Source organism: Acinonyx jubatus, chromosome E4 (assembly GCF_027475565.1).
Source record: "Acinonyx jubatus isolate Ajub_Pintada_27869175 chromosome E4, VMU_Ajub_asm_v1.0, whole genome shotgun sequence".
NCBI classification, from domain to species: domain Eukaryota; kingdom Metazoa; phylum Chordata; class Mammalia; order Carnivora; family Felidae; genus Acinonyx; species Acinonyx jubatus.
This window is the reverse complement of record NC_069395.1, coordinates 33,119,576-33,142,447: the sequence shown is the minus strand read 5'-3', so window position 1 is coordinate 33,142,447 and position 22,872 is coordinate 33,119,576. Positions and strand designations below refer to the sequence as shown.

The following is a 22,872-nucleotide window of genomic DNA, read 5'->3' as shown; positions in this document are numbered from 1 at the left end:
TCATGTCCGGAAGACCACTAAGGACTGAGATAGGGAAGGAGGTTTTCCTCCGCCACCAGCTCAGTCGATCAACACCGACTTTGCTGTGGCTCAGAGCGTGGGTCCCAACAGGACTCCGTGGTCCGCCATTTTTAGGGGAGCCCAGAAGCAGCCAGTGTTTAATCCCTGTGGGGAGTAGAATGGGAAGATCTGCAGCCCCCCCAGTTCCTGAGAGCACTGGGGCTGGTAGAAGGGGGCTCTTTGGAAGATGTATGTAAAGAGTGGACTTAATCCAGGCTAAGTATCCTAGAAAGTGGGGGGGTTTCCAGAGTGAGCAGAGATGAGAGGCCATGGACTGAGAGCCGTTCCTGCCACTTGTGCCCCATCAAATGCACTTCAACTTCATTCCACACCTGGACCGGGGGTATCTGGTTATACCCTCAATCTGCAGGTTTGGGATTACTATCCCTAGTTTTGAGATGGGAAGAAACATGAAGGGGCCTTGCCTAGGATATTGCAGCTAGAAAAAGGCAGAATAGGCTCTTCATGCCTGATACTCTGTCTCGCATCCTGCAGCTGCAATAATGGAGGGTTCCCTGCTAGCAGTCTCCCCAAGGTCAAGGGGAAGCAAGTGGAACCAGTCAGAAAAGCCAAAAGGAAAGGAGAGCAAGGGATCATTGAGAGTCACGTGCCCCTGGCCGGCCGCCATGCCTATGGGAGAGTGTCCCTTTAAGAGCCCAGGTGTGGGTCAAGCACTGCACACAGTTTCGGTTTTGGCAGCCGCATCCAGTGTCCTGCTGGCAACTTCTGGAGAGCCCCAGGTTGTGGACTGGCCGGCAGGCTGTGCCCCTGAAACTGAGTTGCCAGGAGAGAAGACAGTGGCTTAAAGTAAGTGTGCTGTTCTGGGATCTGCAGCACGATGCCCTCTGGGAAGGGACTGGGACGGCGGCTCAGAAAACCCTCTACATTCACAACGGCCAGCCCACAGAGAGTGTGGTGAGGGGGACACGGGGCGCAGCCTGCGCGGCTGAGCACGTGGCCGGGGAGCAGGGGTGCGCGGCCCCCAGAGATGAGCGAGGACTCACGTGTGTGGGGAACCCCCTCCCCATGTCTGTGAAACGGCAGCAGGTGGGCAGAAGGAATGTCTGTGGTCAGCATGTGTAGTTTTGCTCTAAAGCGTGCCTCCAGAACTCCCTACCAACTCCTCCACAGTCTAACACACGTAGTGTGTGACCTTGGGCAAGTCACGTGATTGCTCTCTGCGCCGCGGTTCCTAAATCTGTTAAGTGGGGATGCAAATAATCCCTATCCCTCGGGTGTGTGAGGTGCAAACGAGAAAATACGTGTGAAGTTGCTTTGTAACCTCCAGAGCAAAAATAACCAGAGCCTGGTGATTTTCAGTTTAGCTCCGTTACTCAGGGACTTAACGGAGCGCCAGGCGCTCCTGGGTAAGAGACCGCATGCAGAGTGCCCGGCACAGAGCGGGTACTCCTCTAGGCTCGGAGCTTTCCACATCCAGCTCCCTGGGGAGGGTACGCGCAGCTCCTTTTTCGGAGAGGCTCGGGGACCCTTTCCGGGTTCAACCTAGCTTTGTTCCAGGTGATTCCTGCCACACGGAGGCATGATGTGTGCCATCCTATCACCTTGCCCTCGCCATGGTGGGGCAAATGAGGTCCCCCCGGGGTAAGTGGGCAAGGTGGGCAGAGCCCCCTTCCAGGTACAGACGGCATTCTGCGTCCTGATGGTCTTGCTGGCCCTGCAGCCAGAAGCACCCCCCGCCCCGCCCCGTGCTCTCCCGCTGTCCATCCTGACGGCGTCCCCAGCCGGCCACGCAACCGTAGTGCGCAAGCTGCTGCACTGTGCGAGCTCCCTTCCCAGCACCCCCAGCTCTGCTTGTGTAACTGCCCCCAGGACTGGGGCCGCCTGAGCTGCTGGTGCTGTTTTGCACCAGAGCCTCCGCCATCCCTCTGCCTCTTCACTGGGGGACTTCTAGCTTCTTCCACCTCTGAAGAGGGGATGTGCCCATTCATGGGTTAGGGTAGAAGGCAGCGATCTGCCCACCGGAGCGAGCTCCGGAACCCTTCATCCATCCGTCCTTCTCCTTGGCCTTGGATGTGGAGATGTAGCAGAGAGAGCAAGGAACCAGGAGTCAGGGGAGCCAGTAGCTCTGTAATCATTGCCTCTCTCTTAGCGCCTCTAGACCTCAGTGGCTGTATTTTATTGACAACGCGAAGATAGCGGCTGGCACGTAGCAAATCCACTTTCCACGGGCTTTCGCAGCTTCCTCTCCTCCCCTCCTGAGACAAATCCGGGTGGTCGGGCCACGTAGGTATCACAATCCCCTTTATAGTCGAGGAAACGAAGACTCCCCGAGTTAATGTGAGTGGTGTAAAATCACCCAGCGAGTGTGAATGATAACATTTTGCTACAGTCATTGTAACATGGTCATGGGGACATTTTGCCATCACCTAGAAAACAAAATACCCAACTTAAAAAAAAAAAAAAGAGAAATATTATGCATGCAGGTGCTCAGCAGAGACCCTTTTCACATATGTCTTGCCCTCTCTCTGGGTTGGTTGGGGTTGGGATTCCAAAGTCACCTAGAAAAAAAATTTGGGGCAATGTGTCTGGTTATCGGAAACAAGCATAACATGACTTACACATGATAGATGCTAAGTAAATAGCAGCTATTATTATTTTTCAGGAAGAAATTTCTCTGTTGGCACCCACCTCTGGGTTCAAGTGTCTCTTCCCAGGAACTGTCTTTCCCGTGAAAAGTGGAGAGGAGAGAACTGGACTAACTTCTTTACGAGTGGATTTCCTGCTCCCTCCTCTCCTGACTGCTCCCCTCAATGTCAAGACCCTCCTCGTGCAGCGTAGTGACTTAGAGCTTATACTTTTGGTCCAGAGAACCTGAATTTGAATCCCATGGCGGTTGCTTACCGACTTTGTAACCCTGGGCAAATCTCATACTTCTCTGTGCCTCAATTGTCTCATTGTGAAATGGGTTTGCCCGTTTTATTCTCCCTCCCTAGGGTGGCTGCAAAACGTTAAGTGAGGTTAACACATGTAAAGCGCTGGAGAATAACTCTGTATGTGCTAGCTCTAATTATATCGCCTGCTTCTAACCTACTCTCTTCCTTCAGGCCATGCTGGTCCAATCTGGGTAGCTCACCCCCCGTCTTCAAAGGTTGCCCAGTGAAGAGGCTTCTATTCCCCTGTCGCTCTAGGACGTGAAAAAGAGAAGACTGTGCTGATTTTATTTTTATTACTTTTTTTCTTTTAGAGAGGGAAAGAGAGAGAGCACACGTGCCAGTGCGGGTGGGGATGGGAGAGGGAGAGAGAGAGAGAGGGAGGGAGAGCGAATCTTAAGCAAGCTCCACACTGAGTGTGGTGCCCGAGTTTGATCCCATGACCCTGGGATAGTGACCTGAGCCGAAAGCAAGGGTCGGACACTGAACTGACTGAGTCATCCGGGCACACAGACTATTTTGATTTTAGAGAGGAGTTGGGAAAGGAACTAACATATTTTGAGCCCGACACCATGCTAAGGACTTTACATATCTATGTTGTGGCCTTTAGTCCTTATAGCTATTCTCTATACTAGGTACAATTGTCTCCAGTCTACAAATGAGGACTTGAGGCTCAAAGAGTTTAAGTCCCCTACCCCCAGACCACACAGACCCCGCGTGCGAGAGCTGATAACCAAGCTGCAGAGCCCATGATCTGTGCTGCTCTCCAAGTGCCCGGCAACCATGAAAGTCAGGTGCGCAGACCCGCACTCTCTTATCCTTAAACTGACTATTGCCTCCTACAGTTGAAGGGCGCTTTGTACTATAGAAAGCACTTCCATATGCATGTCCCGTTATCCCCTCCATCGTCCTCCACCCCACAGAAGCTTTGTCTCTAGAAGAGTTGAGGGACGGTGATGTTCATTCGACAGATGAAGGAGTTGAGCCGGCATATTTTGCCCAAGTGGTAGAGCTCTTCTGGTAGCCTGTGACAGAGCAGGACTGAGGACCTCTGGGTTCTCTTCCATCCTCCAGGCCCCTTTTCATGCAACTGTCCCTGGCGAGCCCAGAACCAAGAAGGCATTTGGCAAAGTGAAAGGAACCAACCCTGACTCTGCCCTTCCCACACAGGGGATGGGGATGTAACCATTTCCGATCCCATCGGGCTTTGCTGAGCAGCCAGGTCTTGCCAGACGCTGCGATGCAAGCCCCTCTGTGTGGGGGAGGCCGATCTCAGCTGGCCCCTGCCTTGCAGAGCTAGCTATCTGAGAAAGCCTGTGAGATAAGCATCTATGCATCAAGGCAGAATGGGATGGAATCAATAATAGGGTTCTAAGTTTTTGCAAAAAGGGCATCTGGAAATCCATGAGGCTTATTCCCAGAGCTTCATGGAGCTGATATTTCAAATGTTTAATTTCCGCTTAAATTTTGCTTTAACGACAGGGATGGGAATAGAAAGTCTTGGATCTTTCCAGCTCGCACATTCTTTGATTCCCTTGGCTGTTCTCTCCCCATCTTCTTGCCCTCTAATGGGCAAGAAGGGAATTCTTATTGCTTCCCTGAACGTTTCTTTTGCTTGGAGACTGTCCCACAGTCCGGGGCTTACATAAACGACATAAACTCTCATAAACTCCCACTTGTCATTTCAAATCCGAGGCCCTTCCAAAGCACACAGACTGCTCTCCCTCCCTCAGTGATAACGCGGTTTCCGGGATCACTCTAGTATGTGCTCGGCTCCACCACTCAAGGGAGATTAAAGGGGTGATCCCGAATGGACTCAGGCAGTGCCTCTCCTGGAGGCAGGGGAAGGGGCCACTCAGTCCAGGCCAAGGAAAGCCTCATCCCCAGCCAGGCCAGTGGTCCACCACTTCTCTGAGCTCCAAGCTTCTTGCTTCTCCAAGTTCACACTCATGGGAAGTTGTCAGAACCTGCCAGCTTGGTTTTATGTCCCCGTAGTGCGTGCTGTCTGTCATCTCTGAAGCCCCGGGGGCTGTTATGTACTCAACAGATGAAGAGCCCTGGGGCCCTCTGTTATGTACTAAACAGATGAAGAGCTCAGAGTGACTGAAGCATGTGGTTCACCAGCAGCCACGCTAGGACCCGGTCTGAGATCCATCTCCCTCTGAATAAAAAAGGAAACTATGAATTCGATGGGCAAAGGTTTGGACTCCAAGCCAGTAGAGCTGAAGTTCAGCCACTCTAACCGAAGGGGAGCCAGCTAGAGTAATTTTATAAGGAGACAAACTCTGTTCTCCGGCCCAGCTGAAAATCTTGCCCCAATCCACAACTGTGTGGGCATGTTATAAATATGTCAGAGGTAGTAACTGGGTAACATGAGAATGATTTAGAATATCCTAGCCTAGCTAGTAAAACCAAACAAAACCACTCCTCTTTAAGTGGTTTTCTCATCTTTAAGGATGAGAAAAAATGCCTTCATCATGATATCCTAGCCTATGTAGATCCCCAAAGGACAGGTCCCTCTGTTCATCCAAGGAGTGATAATAGGGTAGTGATCCAATTCTGCTGTGGGTCTTGGGGCCAAGCATCTCTCTAACCTTTAGATCTCCCATTTACAACACGACGATCTACCTCTTGAGATACTGTGATGATGAAGTCATATAAGAAAAGCAGTTAGCAAAGCATCTGGTGCATGGTAGGTGGCCAATAAATATTATGCTCTTTCCTTCCGCAACTGCTTTAAACCAACTCCAACCACCATGACTGGGGCATCCCTGAGACCTGATGCGCTTTGGGGGGAATGTCTGGTTTTGAGAGGAAGGGATCTCTAATGATTCTCAAAGCCCAGGACCCCCTCAGCTTCTAGCAGAGAAAGCGTGCTTCAAGTTTAGTTTTGGACAAAGACGATTTCCTGCTTCTCCGAGTGGGTGTGCCCTTGCACGCCCATGATCTACCCTGCAACCAGACTGTGTGTTCCTCACCAAGGTTACTCTCGGCCAGGTTTGGCCTTCCAGCTAGCTGTGCATGCCCGATGCTCTCATCCCTGGCCCGAGGCTGTGCAAAGTGTAAAGGGTCCACTTGCATATCCTCTCTCCGGGAGGCCATTCACAGCCATCCAAGCATGTGACAAATGAGAGGAAGCCTGGAGCAGAAGTGGGGACCCCCACTTGGGAAAACCTGGCCTCTGCCTCTCTGTGACCCAGAGCAAATCGCTTTGATCAATCCAGAGGAGAAACTGCACCCCTCAACTCAGCCCATGGAAAGACCCCTTCCTGTCTCACAGACATATTAGGGAGATTGCTTATCTAGAGATGAGAAGGGGAACCAGAACCAAGGAAAATACTGCTGGCTTAGGCTCTTAAAGCATGTGGCATTTTGTCAGTGCACCCAAAGCGGGTGCAAATGGCAGGTGGTAATTTCCCTGGGACTCTGCAGCCAGCACATCCCAAGCCCTCCAGAGGAGACAGACTTCCCAGCCTTCTGCCACCTGGTGCCGCCTGGGAGTCTCTCTCATGGTGACCTGTAGTGTCCACTCTGGGTTCCCCCAGTCAGCATCTCCTGAGCATTTGGCTAAGGACCTACCCCAGAAATTAACCATTGGCCTGGTGTGGAAGGTCTGGGGCAATTAACTGGAATCAAGAGAACCTCAAGCTGTCACCTGACACCCCTGTCTGTCCCCTCCTTCCCTAACCCACTCTCCTTACTCTTCCAAAGAACTGGAGAAACAGAATACCTTTGTCTCCACAAGGAAATAAAAAGGTTCCTGGCTGGGAAATTCCCCCACGGAAAAGAAATAACCAAGATAAACAACTCTATTGCCTTTGGCTCAGGCTGGTGAAGGGAGTCTCGGGGAGCGGGAACAAGGGTGAAGGTGGCAAGGGGAACCTGAGAGATCACTCCCTGGGCTCCTAACTGCTTAGAGCTTCCTTATCTTTATGGGTGCTCATTATTGCCCTGTGCTTGTTGACATGGTTTTCTCCCTTAATGCTCCCATTGTCAAACCACTCCAAAGGTTAAACCTGTTGAAATCCTTGGGAAAGTGGGACTCCTCTGTCCACCTCTTTCCTCCTCTGGGCCTCAGTTTGGGTCCTAAGACTGAACCCTGGGACCCTCAAACCGCACTCCCTGCCCCAACCCAGGGCTACATCCACAGATGTGGCAAGGTTTGCATGCACTGAACCCTCCAAGTGGCCTTATCTTGGATTCTCCAGCTTCATCTGTCCTGAACCACAAGGCAGGATAACGGAAGCCACAAGGTAGGATAACAGAAGCCAAGTCCCTGGGAAATCTTGGGCCTATCACTCAGCATCTCAAGATCTTGATTCTCTTATCCATAAAATGGTTGTAATTATATCCATTCTGTTTTAGTTAAAGGGAAGTTATAAAGCCCCAGTAAAAAGATAAATGACAATGCTTTGATAAGCAACGGGGGCTCTACGAGTGACAGGAATGAGCACGAAGATAAGCCTGCTGCCGTGTTGAGGAGCAACGCGGCACATTGGGAAAAGTGAAGGGCTTTGACTTTGGAGTCTGATGAGGTTGCGTTCAGATCTTGCCCATTCCCCACCCCTCACCCTGCCCACCCTCACACTTAACTCCTTAGGGAAAGCACTTAAATTGCAGCTTTCATTTCTTCCCGTGTAAAATGTGGAGAAGAACATGCATTTCAGAGGGAGATATTAAGTTTATTTTTATTTATTTATTTATTTATTTATTTATTTATTGCTTATTTTCATTCTTTAATTTTTTTAAGAGCAGCTCAGCATATTTTCACAAACTTCAGGAAACTTTTAGAGATATACTAAGTGTTTCTAAATAAACAATTTTATCTGTGTTTGGAGGATGTGGCAGACTTCGGTGTTGTGAAGTCAAATTCTATGATTTTCTTCTACCACTTAACATTTCTTTTTTGTTGTTGTTGTTGATACAAGATAACATTTTATTTTATTTTATTTTACTTTATTTTTTGTTTTTGTTTTTTCAATATATGAAATTTATTGTCAAATTGGTTTCCATACAACACCCAGTGCTCATCCTAAAAGGTGCCCTCCTCGATACCCATCACCCATCCTCCCCTCCCTCCCACCCCCCATCAACCCTCAGTTTGTTCTCAGTTTTTAAGAGTCTCTTATGCTTTGGCTCTCTCCCACTCTAACCTCTTTTTTTTTTCCCTTCCCCTCCCCCATGGGTTTCTGTTAAGTTTCTCAGGATCCACATAAGAGTGAAAACATATGGTATCTGTCTTCCTCTGTATGGCTTATTTCACTTAGCATCACACTCTCCAGTTCCATCCACGTTGCTACAAAGGGCCATATTTCGTTCTTTCTCATTGCCATGTAGTACTCCATTGTGTACAGAAACCACAATTTCTTTATCCATTCATCAGTTGATGGACATTTAGGCTCTTTCCATAATTTGGCTATTGTTGAGAGTGCTGCTGTAAACATTGGGGTACAAGTGCCCCTATGCATCAGTACTCCTGTATCCCTTGGGTAAATTCCTAGCAGTGCTATTGCTGGGTCATAGGGTAGGTCTATTTTTAATTTTCTGAGGAACCTCCACACTGTTTTCCAGAGTGGCTGCACCAATTTGCATTCCCACCAACAGTGCAACAGGGTTCCCATTTCTCCACATCCTCTCCAGCATCTATAGTCTCCTGATTTGTTCATTTTGGCCACTCTGACTGGCGTGAGGTGATATCTGAGTGTGGTTTTGATTTGTATTTCCCTGATGAGGAGCGATGTTGAGCATCTTTTCATGTGCCTGTTGGCCGTCCGGATGTCTTCTTTAGAGAAGTGTCTATTCATGTTTTCTGCTCATTTCTTCACTGGGTTATTTGTTTTTCGGGTGTGGAGTTTGGTGAGCTCTTTATAGATTTTGGATACTAGCCCTTTGTCTGATATGTCATTTGCAAATGGGAGATATTAAGTTTAAATGAGATAATACACATACATTATTTAACACAGTGCCTGGAAAGAGATCATGGTAAGACACCACCATTGTTACATTTACAACTTTAATCCTTACCAGGCCTCCTTTATGGGTCTCAGTTTACATATATGAACACACCATAAAAGATTCCAGGGATGTAGGGAGCACAGCTGAAACAGAGAGATGGGGCCACTCGGTAGTAACCAATCATCTAGCAAGTTGTTCCTGAGACCTTATGGATCTTGCCCAGAACCATGCCTCCCAGACGGGGATATAGAAACAATGGCACCTGTGTCCCCATCCCCAAGGAGCAGGCAGCATAGTTGAGAAGACAAAAATCTACACACGACTATTAAGGAACAAAAAGTACTGGGGGATAATGGGACTTTGAGCCGTAATGGGGAAGGCGGAGCCATTCATTCCTTCAACAGAATTTATGTCAGTTACTGGAGCTACAAAACCAAACAGGTGTTACAGGAACTTTAAGGCCAACTTAGTCTTGGAAGACGCAAGAGCTTCATATTTTGTGCTATTGTCTTTCAGCTTCCCACGAAAGAAGTTGGCCTGGGTGGCCCAGCCCCGTGAGAGCCACCAACGATGAAGCTCCTCTTCCTCACCTGCCTGCTGGCGGTTTTCCCAGGTGCGTCTGTCAGGCCCCAGCCCACCTCTCCAGGATCCATTTCCCTGGGAGCACTAAAATCAACCCTATCCGCAGGGATGCCACTCTCAAAATTTGCACTCCCTCGAGGAGGAAGTCTCACAGATGATACAGAAAGGTCATGTCTGAACATAGATGGATGACCAAGTGTTGGGGGTGGACAGGGACAGGAATGGCAATTCCTCGCTTCAAGGCCAGGAAGTCTGGTGAAAGGTCTTCACCAGGAGGGGGAAAAAAAAAGATCTTGACCTTAAACCAGGCATCTCTAAGAGTTGTTATGGAGTTTGGGGGAAATGACTTATCCTTCTTGGCTGTCAGTATCTTTGCTGGGGAAAAAAAAAAAAAGGATCTGCCAAGTGTTTTTAGAAATAGAAGAAAATAATAGATAATAAAGGCAATGGCATAGCATCCTACAAAGTGGCTTTTTTATGAAAAAGCCTATCATTAAGTAAGTTTGCTGTTCCATTGTCCTTACAGTGATTAATTTTTTTTTTAATTTTTTTTCAACGTTTATTTATTTTTGGGACAGAGAGAGACAGAGCATGAACGGGGGAGGGGCAGAGAGAGAGGGAGACACAGAATCGGAAACAGGCTCCAGGCTCTGAGCCATCAGCCCAGGGCCTGACGCGGGGCTCGAACTCACGGACCGCGAGATCGTGACCTGGCTGAAGTCGGACGCTTAACCGACTGCGCCACCCAGGCGCCCCCTTACAGTGATTAATTTTAATGAGTTACAGTTAGAATTTAATACTGATTAATCCTTCTTTATACCCAATCACAACAATTACCCAGCTGTAGTACATAGCAAATAACCCGCCGAAGGTACATGCGTTAGGAGGAAAATTTCATCTCCTCGCGGTGAGCCGTCAGGATCCTTTCAGCAGGCTTTACCTCCTCGGGCCTCAGAAAACCTGTGTCTTCTCTCCCCACAGTGGTCTCTATGAAGAGTCCCATATTTGGTCCCCAGGAGGTGAGCAGTGTGGAAGGTGGCTCAGCATCCATCACATGCTACTATCCGGCCACCTCTGTCAATCGGCATACCCGGAAGTACTGGTGCCGGCAGGGAGCCAAGGGCCGCTGCACAACCCTCATCTCTTCGGAGGGCTACATCTCCAAGGATTATGAGGGCAGAGCCAAGCTCACCAACTTCCCCGAGAACAGCACATTTGTGGTCAACATTGGCCATCTCACCCGGAATGACTCTGGACGCTACAAGTGTGGTCTGGGCATTAGTAGCCGAGGCCTCAACTTTGATGTGAGCCTGGAGGTCGGCCAGGGTAAGAATCTAGGCTCCTTGGGCTCCTTTGGGAAAGTGAGAGGGGCTCATGTCGGGAGCAACTGGAGGGTTCAGGAAGAATTTCCTCAGAGGGAAGCGCGTCTGGCCTGGGATGGGAAGGCTGTGTGTCCTCCTTCCAGAGGCAAGGACTTTACATAATAGAACATGGAAATGAGACCTATAGGACCTACTTGGGGGTGGTGGGGGGAATTTTTAGGTCTTCAAGGCCTATCACATTTTAGGGCTTTACTAAGACTATAGCTTAGAAGAGCATCAGGAGGAAGAGATCTGTCACCGGGTTTGTGGCAGGTGGAGCAAAGGGGTTTTGAACTGAGGGAGACAGAAAAGGCAGGGAGAGATTTGTAGAGATTCTTAAATTCCTGCCATTGTTGCACCCTTCAGATCAAGACCTTACGACACCAGAAGGCTTCTTTCAAAATGCATTTCTTACCTGGGATCCATTAGTCCATCAACACCCTCAGCATAAATTAAATGATCAGTTCTTGCCCAGATACCAGGGCTCTGAAGGAGTGGGCCACTGACCAAGCCTGTTCTAACTGAGAAAAGAGAAAAATAAGAAAGATCTTTCTGGCCAGGTTCAATGACCAAGGCGTATTAGATAATCAAGAAGAAATTAAGAGAGAAAGAGGTCTTAAGGGAGGAAAACTGGAGGGGTTCTCAACGATATGTTTTGCTCCTTTGGGATGTGCCTATTATTATCTGTGGACTAAATGAAGAGTTCATTCAAGTGGTCATGTAGAGTCATAAAATGGGAGAATTTTAAGAGCTGAGGAGAGCTTGGAGTTGACTCTATATAGGATGTCCAGAACACTGGAGACCATGAGTATACATTTCAAATGGCAAAAATTCATTCCTTTACAAAGCAGCCCATTCCATGTTTGGACTGTTGTAAATTTTAGAAACTTCTATCACAACACACTGAAATCCATCACCCTCTACTTATATTCATTCTGTTTATTTCAGCACACGTTAATTTTGGCACCTGTGTATAGGCATTGTGCTAGGCACTGCAGGGGAGTCAAACGTGTGTAAGGGATGTCTTTGCTCTCAAGGGACTTCCACCCTGTGGGGAACATAATTAACTATATGCAAGATCAGATGTAAAAGAGATACAGCTATAAATGTCAAGAGAGCACAAAGGAGGAAGAGATTAGTGTCAGTTTAGGGAAGGCTTCACGGAGGAGACAGCAATGAGGCTCAGTCTTGGAAGACATATTCTGACAGTGTCCCTCTGGGGAGGAGAGCTCTGAAGGTGAGAGGCACACCCAGGCCCTCACTGGGAATGCTGACCGCCCTATGTTTCAAGAGAGTGAAATCACAAATTGCCACCTGTCCCTTGTCTTGCAGGTCCTGGGGTCGGAGATGACACTGAAGTCTACATAGCTGACTTGGGCGGAACAGTGACCATTAACTGCCCTTTCAAGTCCGAAAATTCTGAGAAAAGGAAGTCTGTGTGCAAGAAGACAGGCCAGTTCTGTGTCCTAGTCACTGACTCCAATGGGTATGTGAACCCCAACTATAGCAACAGAACAGACATCGATATTGATGGTACCAGTCAAGTAACGTTCAGTTTCATTATCAAACGAATCCGGCTCAGCGATGCTGGAATATACGTCTGCCAGGCTGGGGATGATTCCAGTAATGATAAGCACAATGTTGACCTCCAAGTGCTGAAGCCTGAGCCTGAACTGCTTTATGGAGACCTGAGGGGCTCAGTGACCTTTGACTGTGCCCTGGGCTCTGAGGTGGCAGATGTGTCCAAATTTCTGTGCCGAATGAGCAATGGGGAAGACTGCGACGTGGTCATCAACACCCTGGGGAAGAGGTCTAAGGATTTTGAGGGCAGGATCCTGCTCACTCCCAGGGACCAAGGCTTCTTCAGTGTGCATATCACCGGCCTGAGGAAAGAGGATGCAGGGTACTACCTGTGTGGAGCCCACTCTGATGGCCAACCTCATGAAGGCTCACCCACTCAGATATGGCAACTCTTTGTCAATGAAGGTGAGACCTGAGACTGGGAGGGAAAGAGTCATCCCAGCAGGAGGGCACCTGGCTCCCACCCTATGAGTCTATCCAGTATCGATTAGTCAGTTGACGATGTCTGCTCCCTGACAAACTCTGAACTGCATGTCCCCATGGACAGCTGGACAGGAGAGCTAGAAAACACGGCTTCTGCCTTGTGTTACCTACTACCTATTACTTGTGTAATGACTAATTAGGTTATTAAAGGCCTTTCAATGGCTGTCCCTGATTAACAGAAAGGAGAGTGAAGCACTTGACTGAGGCAAAACCTGTAGATCATTTGGGTCTCCAAGAGCCACAATAAGGACTTAGCATGGAACCCTGGGCTTGCAGGGGCCACCTGTCCCTTCTCTTTGTCTTTTGAGCAGAATGGCACCTCATCCTTCACACTCAAATGGGAGAAAGTTTGGCTTCTCTTGGTCTCAGAGCTCTCCCAGGAAGGCAATGCCCCAGCCTCTAAATTTCCTCCTCAACATCTCATAGGGTTATTTTTTATTCTGCACCATCTGGCCTACTCAGTTGTACTTTGGCAATCCAGGAGGGTGGTGAAATAATTAAATCCCTGCTCCCTTTCACCTGGGAGCATCCCGTATAAAGTTACCCTCATGAGAAACAGCAAACCAGTACTTGCAGTTCAGTGTCCCTGCTCTTGTGACCTTTCCTTAAGGGGCTCACATTCTCTGCCCATCATTTTTATACCCAGCTCAGTCCTCATCACATTCTTCAGCATCTTCATAGCTCAGCATCCCCACTGAACCTCAGCTTTGGCTTATTGGAGAATGGCCATCCTTTTCTGAGATGGCCCTCAGGGTCCTAACCAATTAAACCTTCTGTGCTACATAGTTTATATTTTAAATCATACCATTCTAAATTTATTTTCTTAATTTGGAGAAAAACCATCTGACCGTTTTTATGGTATGAGCTAATAAACTGACAAATAGTTACATAGGGAGAGATTTTGTAAGAAGCCCAAGGAGTTCAAGGACTGATGGCCTCTCCTTAAACTCCTTCTATTCTCTGCCCAGAATAAGGTGGGAAAAGAAAATGAGATGCCCAGGCTAGTGGTGAAGATCACTGGAGTCTGGTTGGATGGCTCCAGCCATAGGCTCTGTGACATTAGGACAGTCTTTCTCATTTTCTAAGGAGAGTGAGGTAAATAGTCTAAACCTCACTCCCCACTCTGGCTGAGACCATGCGGAAGAGACTGCCAAGACCATGTTGCTGATGTTCTGAAATTCCATCTCTGTCTGTACTTTCAGAGACCACGATGCCCCAGAGTCCCTCTGTGGTGAAAGGTGTGGTCGGAGGCTCCGTGGCAGTGCTTTGCCCCTACAACCCTAAGGAAGCAGATAGCCTAAAGTACTGGTGTCGCTGGGAAGACACTCCAAATGGCCGCTGCCAGCAGCTGGTAGAGAGTGAGGGGCTGGTTAATGAACAGTATGAGGGCAGGCTCGCGCTATACAAAGAGCCAGGCAATGGCACCTATACAGTCCTACTCAACCAGCTCACCAATGAGGACGCTGGCTTCTACTGGTGTCTGACCAGTGGCGATACTCGCTGGAGGTCCACAGTGGAGCTCAAGATTGTCGAAGGTAAGAGCTGAACTGGGGCAAAAGAGAGGGGAGGCATCCCCAGGATCATCCAGTCAACAGCGACATCACCCGGAACCACTCTTCTTTCTATCTCATCTCATGCTGATGGGACAGACCTCGGGAGAGAGCCCCCCTGCCGAGATGTCATGTTTTCATAATTGTAACAACCACCCTTTCCTGAGAAAACCCCACACTCACCAGACCACCACACATAGAACCTTTTATTATCAAGAACGTTGGCTCCTTTCACAGTATATATGGCATCAGCTGAAGTAGAGTGCAGCTCTTTGTATGGAGTCTAGAAGAGAAGAGAGGAACAAGGAAAGCAAACTGAAGTCAAGAGTTTGTGTTTTATGATAGACTAGATTAATGTATGGGGGTCATCAACAATAATCATTACATAGGTACATGATTGCATTCTTTATGTATTCAGTATCATGTATTTACTTATAATGCTATCCAGAGAGGACACGGGCTGTGGACAAATGTCCTCACCACAGTAACTTCCCTGCAGCATTACCAATGCCAACTTGTGTGCCTATTTCTCCCTCCCTCCCTGCTCCAGGAGAACCGAGCCTCAAGGCATCCAAGAACGTCACTGCTTGGGTGGGAGAGACTTTCAAGCTCCCCTGCCACTTCCCGTGCAAATACTACTCCTATGAGAAATACTGGTGCAAGTGGAGTAACAAAGGGTGCAAGACCCTGCCCACCCAAGATGATGGCCCCAGCCAGGCCTTCGTGAACTGTGACCAGAAGAGCCAGATAATTTCCCTGACCCTGAACCCAGTTGCCAAGGAGGATGAAGGCTGGTACTGGTGCGGGGTGAAGGAAGGCCACCGATACGGGGAGACCATGGCTGTCTATGTGGCAGTCGAGGAGAGGGTAAGGGGTAAGTCTCTGAGGGCGAGGCCTACGCCCCCCCCCCCCGGGGACATCAGAGAAAGGCTCCTGCCTACAGGCTTCTCCAACAGGGGTGGCCTTTAGGTTTGGTTATAAGAGACTAGAGGCAGGGGGAGATTTAGCCTCTATATAGTCTCATTTAACCCTCTAAAAAGAGCATCTGAAATAAGCATACTAACTAAAAATAAATAAATAAATATTAATAGGTTTGCCATATGACCTCACCTTCAAGACAAGTCCTGTAGTTGTCCCTTCAGGCCATTTTGAAGCCCTTTCTATGGGAGAGACGTTCTATATGCAGAAATTTCAAAGTCACTACCACATGCAGTATGCTCTGCCAAAGCCTACTGTCAAAAGAGGACCAGATATCTTCATGTACAAGATCTGGTAAAGAAAATTAAGGCAATCCCTTCTAGAAAGTTTGCGTCTTAAGTCTCTTTTTAAAATGTCACATAAAATGTTTTATTCCTAATGAGGGTGTGATTAGTCCCGCTAGAAATCCTACTGTATCTGGGTGCAGCTGGTCTGGTTCACTGAGGGACCCATTGCCAAGCTACCACCAGGGGGCAGCACTATTGCACCCAGTCCTGCGGTCCCTGGACCTTGGGCAGGGTTTCAAAGCTGAGAAAAACTTCCGTCTCCAAATGATAGGTTAGCCCTGAAACAGAGCCGGGTCTATGCCATGGATCCTTGTAGATGGACATGGATTTGGTGTGAACAGGACAGAGATCATCTGACAAGCTAGAGAGGACCATCACTCCTCTCTTTCTAGTGTCATCCTGGACTCCACTCTAACAGCCTTGAGATCTCACCCTGACCCTGTGATTGCTAATGAAGTCCCACTCCACGGATTCCCTAACTCCAGGGAGTGAAAACTGACAAAGAACAATCATTCAGTCCCACTCGTCTTTCTCTAGGGTCCCAAGATGTCAGCCAAGTGAGGGCTGCTCCTGGTGAAGAGGAAGTAGAGTCAAGTGTCAGGAAGACTGAGAACAAAGTGATTCAGGATCCCAGGCTTTCTGTGGAGGACAGACCAGTGAAGGATACTGGAGACCCCACTGGTGAGAGCAGAGCATCCGCGGACACGGACAGGTGAGGACAAGGACCTCAGGTTGGGCCATGGGGACCATAGAGGAGAGCCTGTCTACCTGTCAATAGTGAAGAAGGCTTCACTGTCTTGGTTTGTGCTCAGGAGGGTCCTCTGCCCTTCTCATGTGGCTGGAGTGGCATCCACCATTCAGTTTAATTTCCCAGGCCTGGGACGCAGAGAAGGCCCAGTCTTTGCTTTTGCCATATCTGAGAAGTATCCTTAGAAGAGTAGAGCTAGGGGGCCACGTCAAGAGAAGGGACTGAAAGAAGGAGCTAGTGAGACTCAACCTGTCAGCACATCCTGGGACCCCAGGTCTCCCTTCCAGTGACTAACTCAGTCTTTCTTCCAGCTCTGCGGGACAAGGCAGGAGCTCCAAAGTTCTTGTCTCTACCCTGGTGCCCCTGGGCCTGGTGCTGGCACTGGGGGCCGTGGTAGTGGGGGTGCTCAGAGCACGGCACAGGAAGAATGTTGGTGAGTGCCTGAGATCCCTTGCCCCCCATCTCCAACCCTGAGTCCTTGGACCTCCATGGGGTTTTATCTGCCCTTCGTGTGTGTGGGGCGGGGGGGTGGGGCTACTACAGTTCCTTTTCTTTCATAGGTTCCAAGAAAGGGTTCTGGGAAAGCAGGATGGGGAAAGATAAGCTCCTACCCAAAATGTACATTAAAGTGCTGCTATCTCTGGAACATCATCTCTGATGGCTCGGGGTTCAAGTTTAGAGGCAAGATTGGCAGGAGGAGGAGCTCAGGAAGAACTACACTTCTACCCTAGTTTGAGAACTGACTGATTATATGACTTTGGGTGTCCCCATTTCATGCCTCAGTTTCCTTAGGGCTCAAGGCAGGGATAATAATAACCACCTCACTGGGCTGATGTGAGGACAGAATGAGACACTGTGCGTTGAAGGGTCAGGGGTTGTTGAGTCTTGATTATCTGTGAGAAGGGATGGAGAAGGAGACTGATCATTTCCGTTCTTTTCTGGGTCAGAGTCAGAGGTGAGCAACCTACCACACTGCCCCTTCCAGCTATCCTTTGGGGCTCCCTCAGAGGCAGCATGTCCTGCTCACATTTGTCCTCTGTCCCTACACCGACTCCTCTTTCTCCTGGACAGATCGGATTTCAGTTAGAAGCTACAGGACAGACATTAGCATGTCGGACTTCGAGAACTCCAGGGAATTTGGTGCCAATGACAACATGGGAGCCTCTCAAGTCACTCAGGAAACATCTCTTGGAGGAAAAGATGGTACGTCCCTCACTCAAGGGAATGCCCAACCCCTGGGAGGGCAAGAATTATACCTGACTCTGCCTCTGGGGTGGGAATATGAGGCTAGTGAAGGCTAATCCCCCCACCTTGCTCTTCACATAGAGTTCAGCGCCACCACTGGGAATACCATGGAGACGGAAGAACCCAAGAAACCAAAAAGGGTAAGACTGAGGAGGGAGATGGCGGCCCCACTTGTGTGACAAGGAAGTGCAGCATGAGGGTCTGTAGTCATATCTCAGAGTTGGGGCTGATGTCAGAATAGGGAAGATAGTGTCAACTTTTTGAGGGCAAGACGTATCCTACTGGCCGTGGTGTTAATGTGGCTGAGGTGCAGGAGATGAGCTGCATTTATAGGCTGTGAACATGCAGCGGGGAGGGAGACTGGGGGTTCAGAAGGAAGCGCGCAGAAACTTCAGCCACAGAATAAGAAAGGTCAAATGTCAAATGCCAGTGCCTAGGTGAATTGTCTTCCTGAGCTGTGGAACCTGTGGACTTCAGGCCACGCACCCTCCCTTGAGAGTTTGCTCTCAGGACCAGCCTTTTGCCTGAGTCTAAAAGACATTTGTTGGCAGCAGGCAATTTGATAGTCACTAGAAGCCCTTCCCCACTCCAACCACATGCCATATGACTTGAAATTCTACCAGAGGTGACTTCTGACTCTGGGTCACATATTACCCTCCTCCCACTCGCTGTGCCTCCTTAACCCCAGCGTGTAAATACTTGCTACCGTATCTACTCTCCCTTGAAGCAGCAGAGACCCTGAATCTGGAACAATTAGGGGAATAAGTTAGTCCTGAAGACGGGCTTCCCCTCCAGCCCTGTGTCGTTGCAAAGCTCCATCTTTAAGATAGTGGTCCTGTGGCTGATATCAGCCTAGACCACCTTGCCCATGTACTGTGTGGGCAGAGCTTCCGGGGACAGGCCCAGGCAACAGGGGTGGTTCCACTCCATGCGTCGGAAGGCGGTAGTGAGACAGAGGGAGATATTTTTAGAAACTGCAACTTTCCGTTTCTCAAAATTCATCATTGGTGAGCATGGGGAGCTAGATTAAGAGCAGCAGGTCAACACAGTCTGGGGTTGCTTAAGCCAGGATTATGTACTCAATATATTTAGTGCCTACCCTCCCTCCGACCCCCACCCACTGAGCCAACACCCCAAACACTGACTCCTGTCCTGTTGCCTCCTTAGTCCTCCAAGGAGGAAGCTGATATGGCCTACACTGCCTTCTTGCTCCAGACCAACAACATGGCTGCCGACGTCCAGGGGGCACCCAGTGAAGCCTAGGCACCAGCTGTGCCCTCCCACCATCCATGACAATCACCTTCAGAATCATGTTGATCCTCGGGGCCCTCAGCTCCAGGGTGCCTCACTGCGTGCCCCCTCACTGCATGGGATTCTCAAAGGGATTCTCCTCCTCACTCCACCCCTCCTTCTCTCCATCTCCCCCTCTCTTTCATCTTTTCTTCTTTCCTTCATTGAAAATACATAGTTGGATATTCACCAGAACCAAGGCAGCCTTCTAGACACTGGGACAGAAAGGCCGTCACCCCGGCCAGCAGCATTTTTGTAAACATCACGGAATCCTTGGAAACTGCAGCTCCTCTTGGTGGAGTTATACTCACCAAGACCTGAAATCCTCATCAGGTCTACTCACCTCTGCCCATAGTGGGAGAGAAATCATAAACTGTCTGGAGTCCTGGGGCCTTAGGGATCATGTAACGTGGGTTTACATACAAGGAATCACACACACACATGCAAACCTTTCACACATGAGAGGTAAAGAGGTTTGCTCAAGGGCACCATGTAGCATAAACTAGTGTCAAAACCAGGTTTGGTACCTCTACCTGTCCTCTTGACCAGGAATCTCTCTACAAGGACCCTTGCACTCCTGATGGAGGCAGAGTTCTAGAATAAGGAGGAGGAGGAGGAAGAGAAAAACCTAATGGAGACTAGTCTTTCGCAAGCCCCACCTCAGGGAAGAGGACTCTGTCTTTTTCTGTCACTCAAATGGACCTAACGGGATAAAAGAGTAGTCAAATACGCATAAAGCCACTTATTCAAAGAGCTCTGAACCAAAGGAAGGAAAGAGGGTGTTTGATGATGCTGGGGAGGGGCTGATCGCCAAAGAACTAAGGTTTAAGGTCTTTTTCCCTCTGAGCTCTGTACTTCAACCAGCACCTACCAGCTGAAACTTGCTTCCAAATCAAAGATGTGATTTAATTAATAATTAAAGACCATGATTGCCACCAAGGAGGCTCAGACTGCATTTGTCCCCATACCTTCTATTTCCCAGGTAACCCTTTCAGGGTGTTTTGCTTTGGTAACCACTTTCAGTCACTCTAAGCTGTGTGCCTAAACCAAAGTTCCCCCCACCTCCAACGCTGGACTGAAGGGGGCTAGGAGACTGCCTGTAAGTGGGACCAAGATGATCAATAAAAGAATTGTTTGGGGTCTACACCAATCATCAAGAACCTGAAACTCTGTGTTACAGAACTTAATTAAGACTATTTATAATGGAATAAACTGAAAGCAAGTATAACTGTGCTTCTCTTAGGCATTAAGAAAAAATCTTGGTTAAGTATCCATGGAATTCTTGACCTTGGATCTTATATCTTCCTGGGGTATCCTTCCAGATAGAGAGGCTATTAATCAAAACTCAAGTAACCAAATGAGTAAACTCCTTCCACAGAAATTTCAGCTAGAAGCTAGTTAAATGATAACTTAGCTTTTAGAATAATTGACCCAAAGTCTCTTGGGGGACAGTGATTAGATAAAGGACCCCCTTGTCTGCCAAGGCCATTCCTAGGTTCTGGCACTAAACCTAATCATATCCTATCAACCCCTCACACCACCCCAGACTCTTCCTCAGGGCCTCTGTGTATCAGGGTTCTCTCTGGGAGAAAGTTCTTCCCAGGCTTCTATCCTGCCTGATGTGGGGAAGAGAATTTGCTTCCACCTGGGCCTTGATCATACTGCTTCTGATGCTTTGTGCTTCCAAGCCTGCCATTGACCAGACTCAGATTTCAGTCCTCCTTAGTCTCCCCTCCTGCTCTACCAACCTCAATGTCCAGGCCTGATTCCTGGACCCTGACCTGGATCAGAGTCTTGGGCTGCACTCTGGCCCAGAGAGATGGTCATCAGGAATATTTATTTCTCTCTGTTCTCTGTAATGGGGATGCATATTTAGCTTCTTCTGGAATGACAGCAAATCATTCCAGGAGAACCAAAACTACAAGGTGCATCAGAACCTATGTTTTCCCCCTGGAAGCTACTCTCCGACCAAAGCATCTTTCCTGGGGCAGTAAGATTTAGATGCAGCTTCTATATTAATGCCAATAACCTGCAAGCCAATCCGGAGCTCAGGCAGCCTATCCCATCCCCTAGAATCAAAGACCAAGAAATGCCACTAACGTCGTAGATGATCCTGTATTATTCTTAACTGATGTTATAAACTGGTGGTCAAGTATAATAATGTACTGCCCAAAGCCCACCTGAAATCCTTCCATGAATAAGGAAGCTGGTCTGTGGCTGAAATGGGGTATCTAATAACTTAAAAGGTCAACAATTTGGGGGAGGGTTTTAGTTTCCTAGCCTGCTATAACAAACCAGCATAAACTGGGTGACTTAAAATAACAATAACTTAGTCTTTCACCGTTCTGGAGATTTGAAGTCTGAAACCAAGATGTCCACAGGGTTGGTTTGTTCAGGAGGCTGAGAGGGGGAAGCTGCTCGGGCCTCTCTCCTCACGTCTGGCAGCCGCCCGCAATCCTGGGTGTTCCCTGGCTCACAGCTGCATCACTCCCGTCTCTGCCCCATCCTCACGTGACCTTTTCTTGATGTGTCTGTCTGTGTCTTCACACGGCCTTTGTACAAGGACACCTGCCATTGGATTTAGCTCCCCCCCATCCTGTTTGGCCTCATCTTAGTGAATTACACCCACAGAGTTCCCATTTCTAAATGAGGTCATATTTTAAGGTTCCAGATAGACATAAATTTCAGAGGGACACTATTCAGCCCAAGCCTTGGGAGTAACAATCGACTGTGGGGTTAATGATAAACCAAATAGCAATGATCAGTGCCGAGCAATGACTCAGAGGAGTACTTAACTGTTTCTGATGATTAAAAAAAAAAAAATCTTCCTCAAGTTCTTGAATTATTTTGATTTTTTTTCCTTTAAAAAATCCATTAGGTAATAATGATTACACATTACTAAGGCCCAATAGTGGCCGAGAATCTGCTTATAGCAGTTGATTTTGGTTTGTAAAGCTATATATATACATATATACATACACATACACACACATATATATATACATATACATATACATATACATATACATATACATATACATATACATATACATATACATACATATCGTTTGTCTAAGACTTTCCCAAGAATCAGGACAGAACATTTGTCCTAAGAGCAGTAAATGAATCTGGTCCCCAAAGCAGAGAAACAAGTACAGTCCCCTCCTCACCGACCCCACAAGCTTCTCTGAAATAATGAACTCTACTAGAGGGTCTATATAAGAAACATAATAAGAGATCATCTTAGAAAGACCACATATCTAAGGAGCCACCAGAAGAAAAGATATAAAACAGACCAATGGCTCCCAGCTAGCTAGGGTGCTGAAATAGGAAGGGAAATAAGATGGTCAAGCTCTTAGATTCCAGGAGTTCTGAGGGCTTGGTAAGCCTCTGCTAAGGCTGATAAAGAAATGGGCAGCTGACCCACCCTCACTGGAGTCAAAAGTCTTTGATTAAATGTGTGGAGGTGAATATTCTAAACTCCAGATTTTTGCTGATAAATCGCATTAAAATTCATCCAAAATTCTACATATTTGGGTTCTAACCTTAGAATATCAATAGAAGTGTGGCCATATTTAGGTAAGAAGTCTTACCATTTCTTATAGCAGAAGGCCATGAATAGGCTCACAGTAAAGGTTAACCTTCCCAAAGCCTTGTTCCTGTGGAGTTGCTCAGTCTGGGTCAGGCAAGCCTCTCGTCCAAGTTCTTGGAAAGTGGGAACCACAGGGTGCCTGAGCCGGGTTCCTCTACCTAAGTGGGCTCCATGGTGAATTTAGCAGGTGAGGGGATGCTCATGATCTGTCTTTGCGGAGAGTAGTGTTGGGTCCCGGGGAGGGCCACTTAGGATCTCAACCCTCAGTC

General features: G+C 48.3%; 1 protein-coding gene across 2 annotated transcripts; it reads left to right on the top strand.

Moving 5' to 3' along the window:
* The first annotated feature begins 708 nt into the window (after nucleotides 1–708).
* PIGR (polymeric immunoglobulin receptor) lies at nucleotides 709–19,950 on the top strand. 2 transcript variants are annotated; one of them, XM_015079984.3, is made up of 11 exons: nucleotides 709–867; nucleotides 9,423–9,519; nucleotides 10,470–10,814; nucleotides 12,182–12,835; nucleotides 14,116–14,448; nucleotides 15,014–15,337; nucleotides 16,266–16,440; nucleotides 16,788–16,909; nucleotides 17,548–17,679; nucleotides 17,803–17,861; nucleotides 18,889–19,950. In XM_015079984.3, exons 2-11 carry the CDS (start codon nucleotides 9,477–9,479, stop codon nucleotides 18,982–18,984), a joined length of 2,283 nt encoding a protein of 760 aa, XP_014935470.1. In that variant the 5' UTR covers nucleotides 709–867; nucleotides 9,423–9,476; the 3' UTR covers nucleotides 18,985–19,950. The 2 variants fall into 2 exon arrangements, with proteins under 2 accessions (XP_014935470.1, XP_026930386.1); XM_027074585.2 differs by lacking the exon at nucleotides 709–867 and adding an exon at nucleotides 974–1,107.
* The last annotated feature ends 2,922 nt before the right edge of the window (nucleotides 19,951–22,872 follow it).

Excerpts from the sequence above, each read along its gene's own strand:
- PIGR (XM_015079984.3), top strand. The coding sequence starts at position 9,477 with ATGAAGCTCCTCTTCCTCACCTGCCTGCTGGCGGTTTTCCCAG. Across the intron at positions 14,449-15,013 it reads GGAGCTCAAGATTGTCGAAG|GAGAACCGAGCCTCAAGGCA; the intron begins GTAAGAGCTGAA and ends TCCCTGCTCCAG. Across the intron at positions 16,910-17,547 it reads ACGGCACAGGAAGAATGTTG|ATCGGATTTCAGTTAGAAGC; the intron begins GTGAGTGCCTGA and ends TCTCCTGGACAG.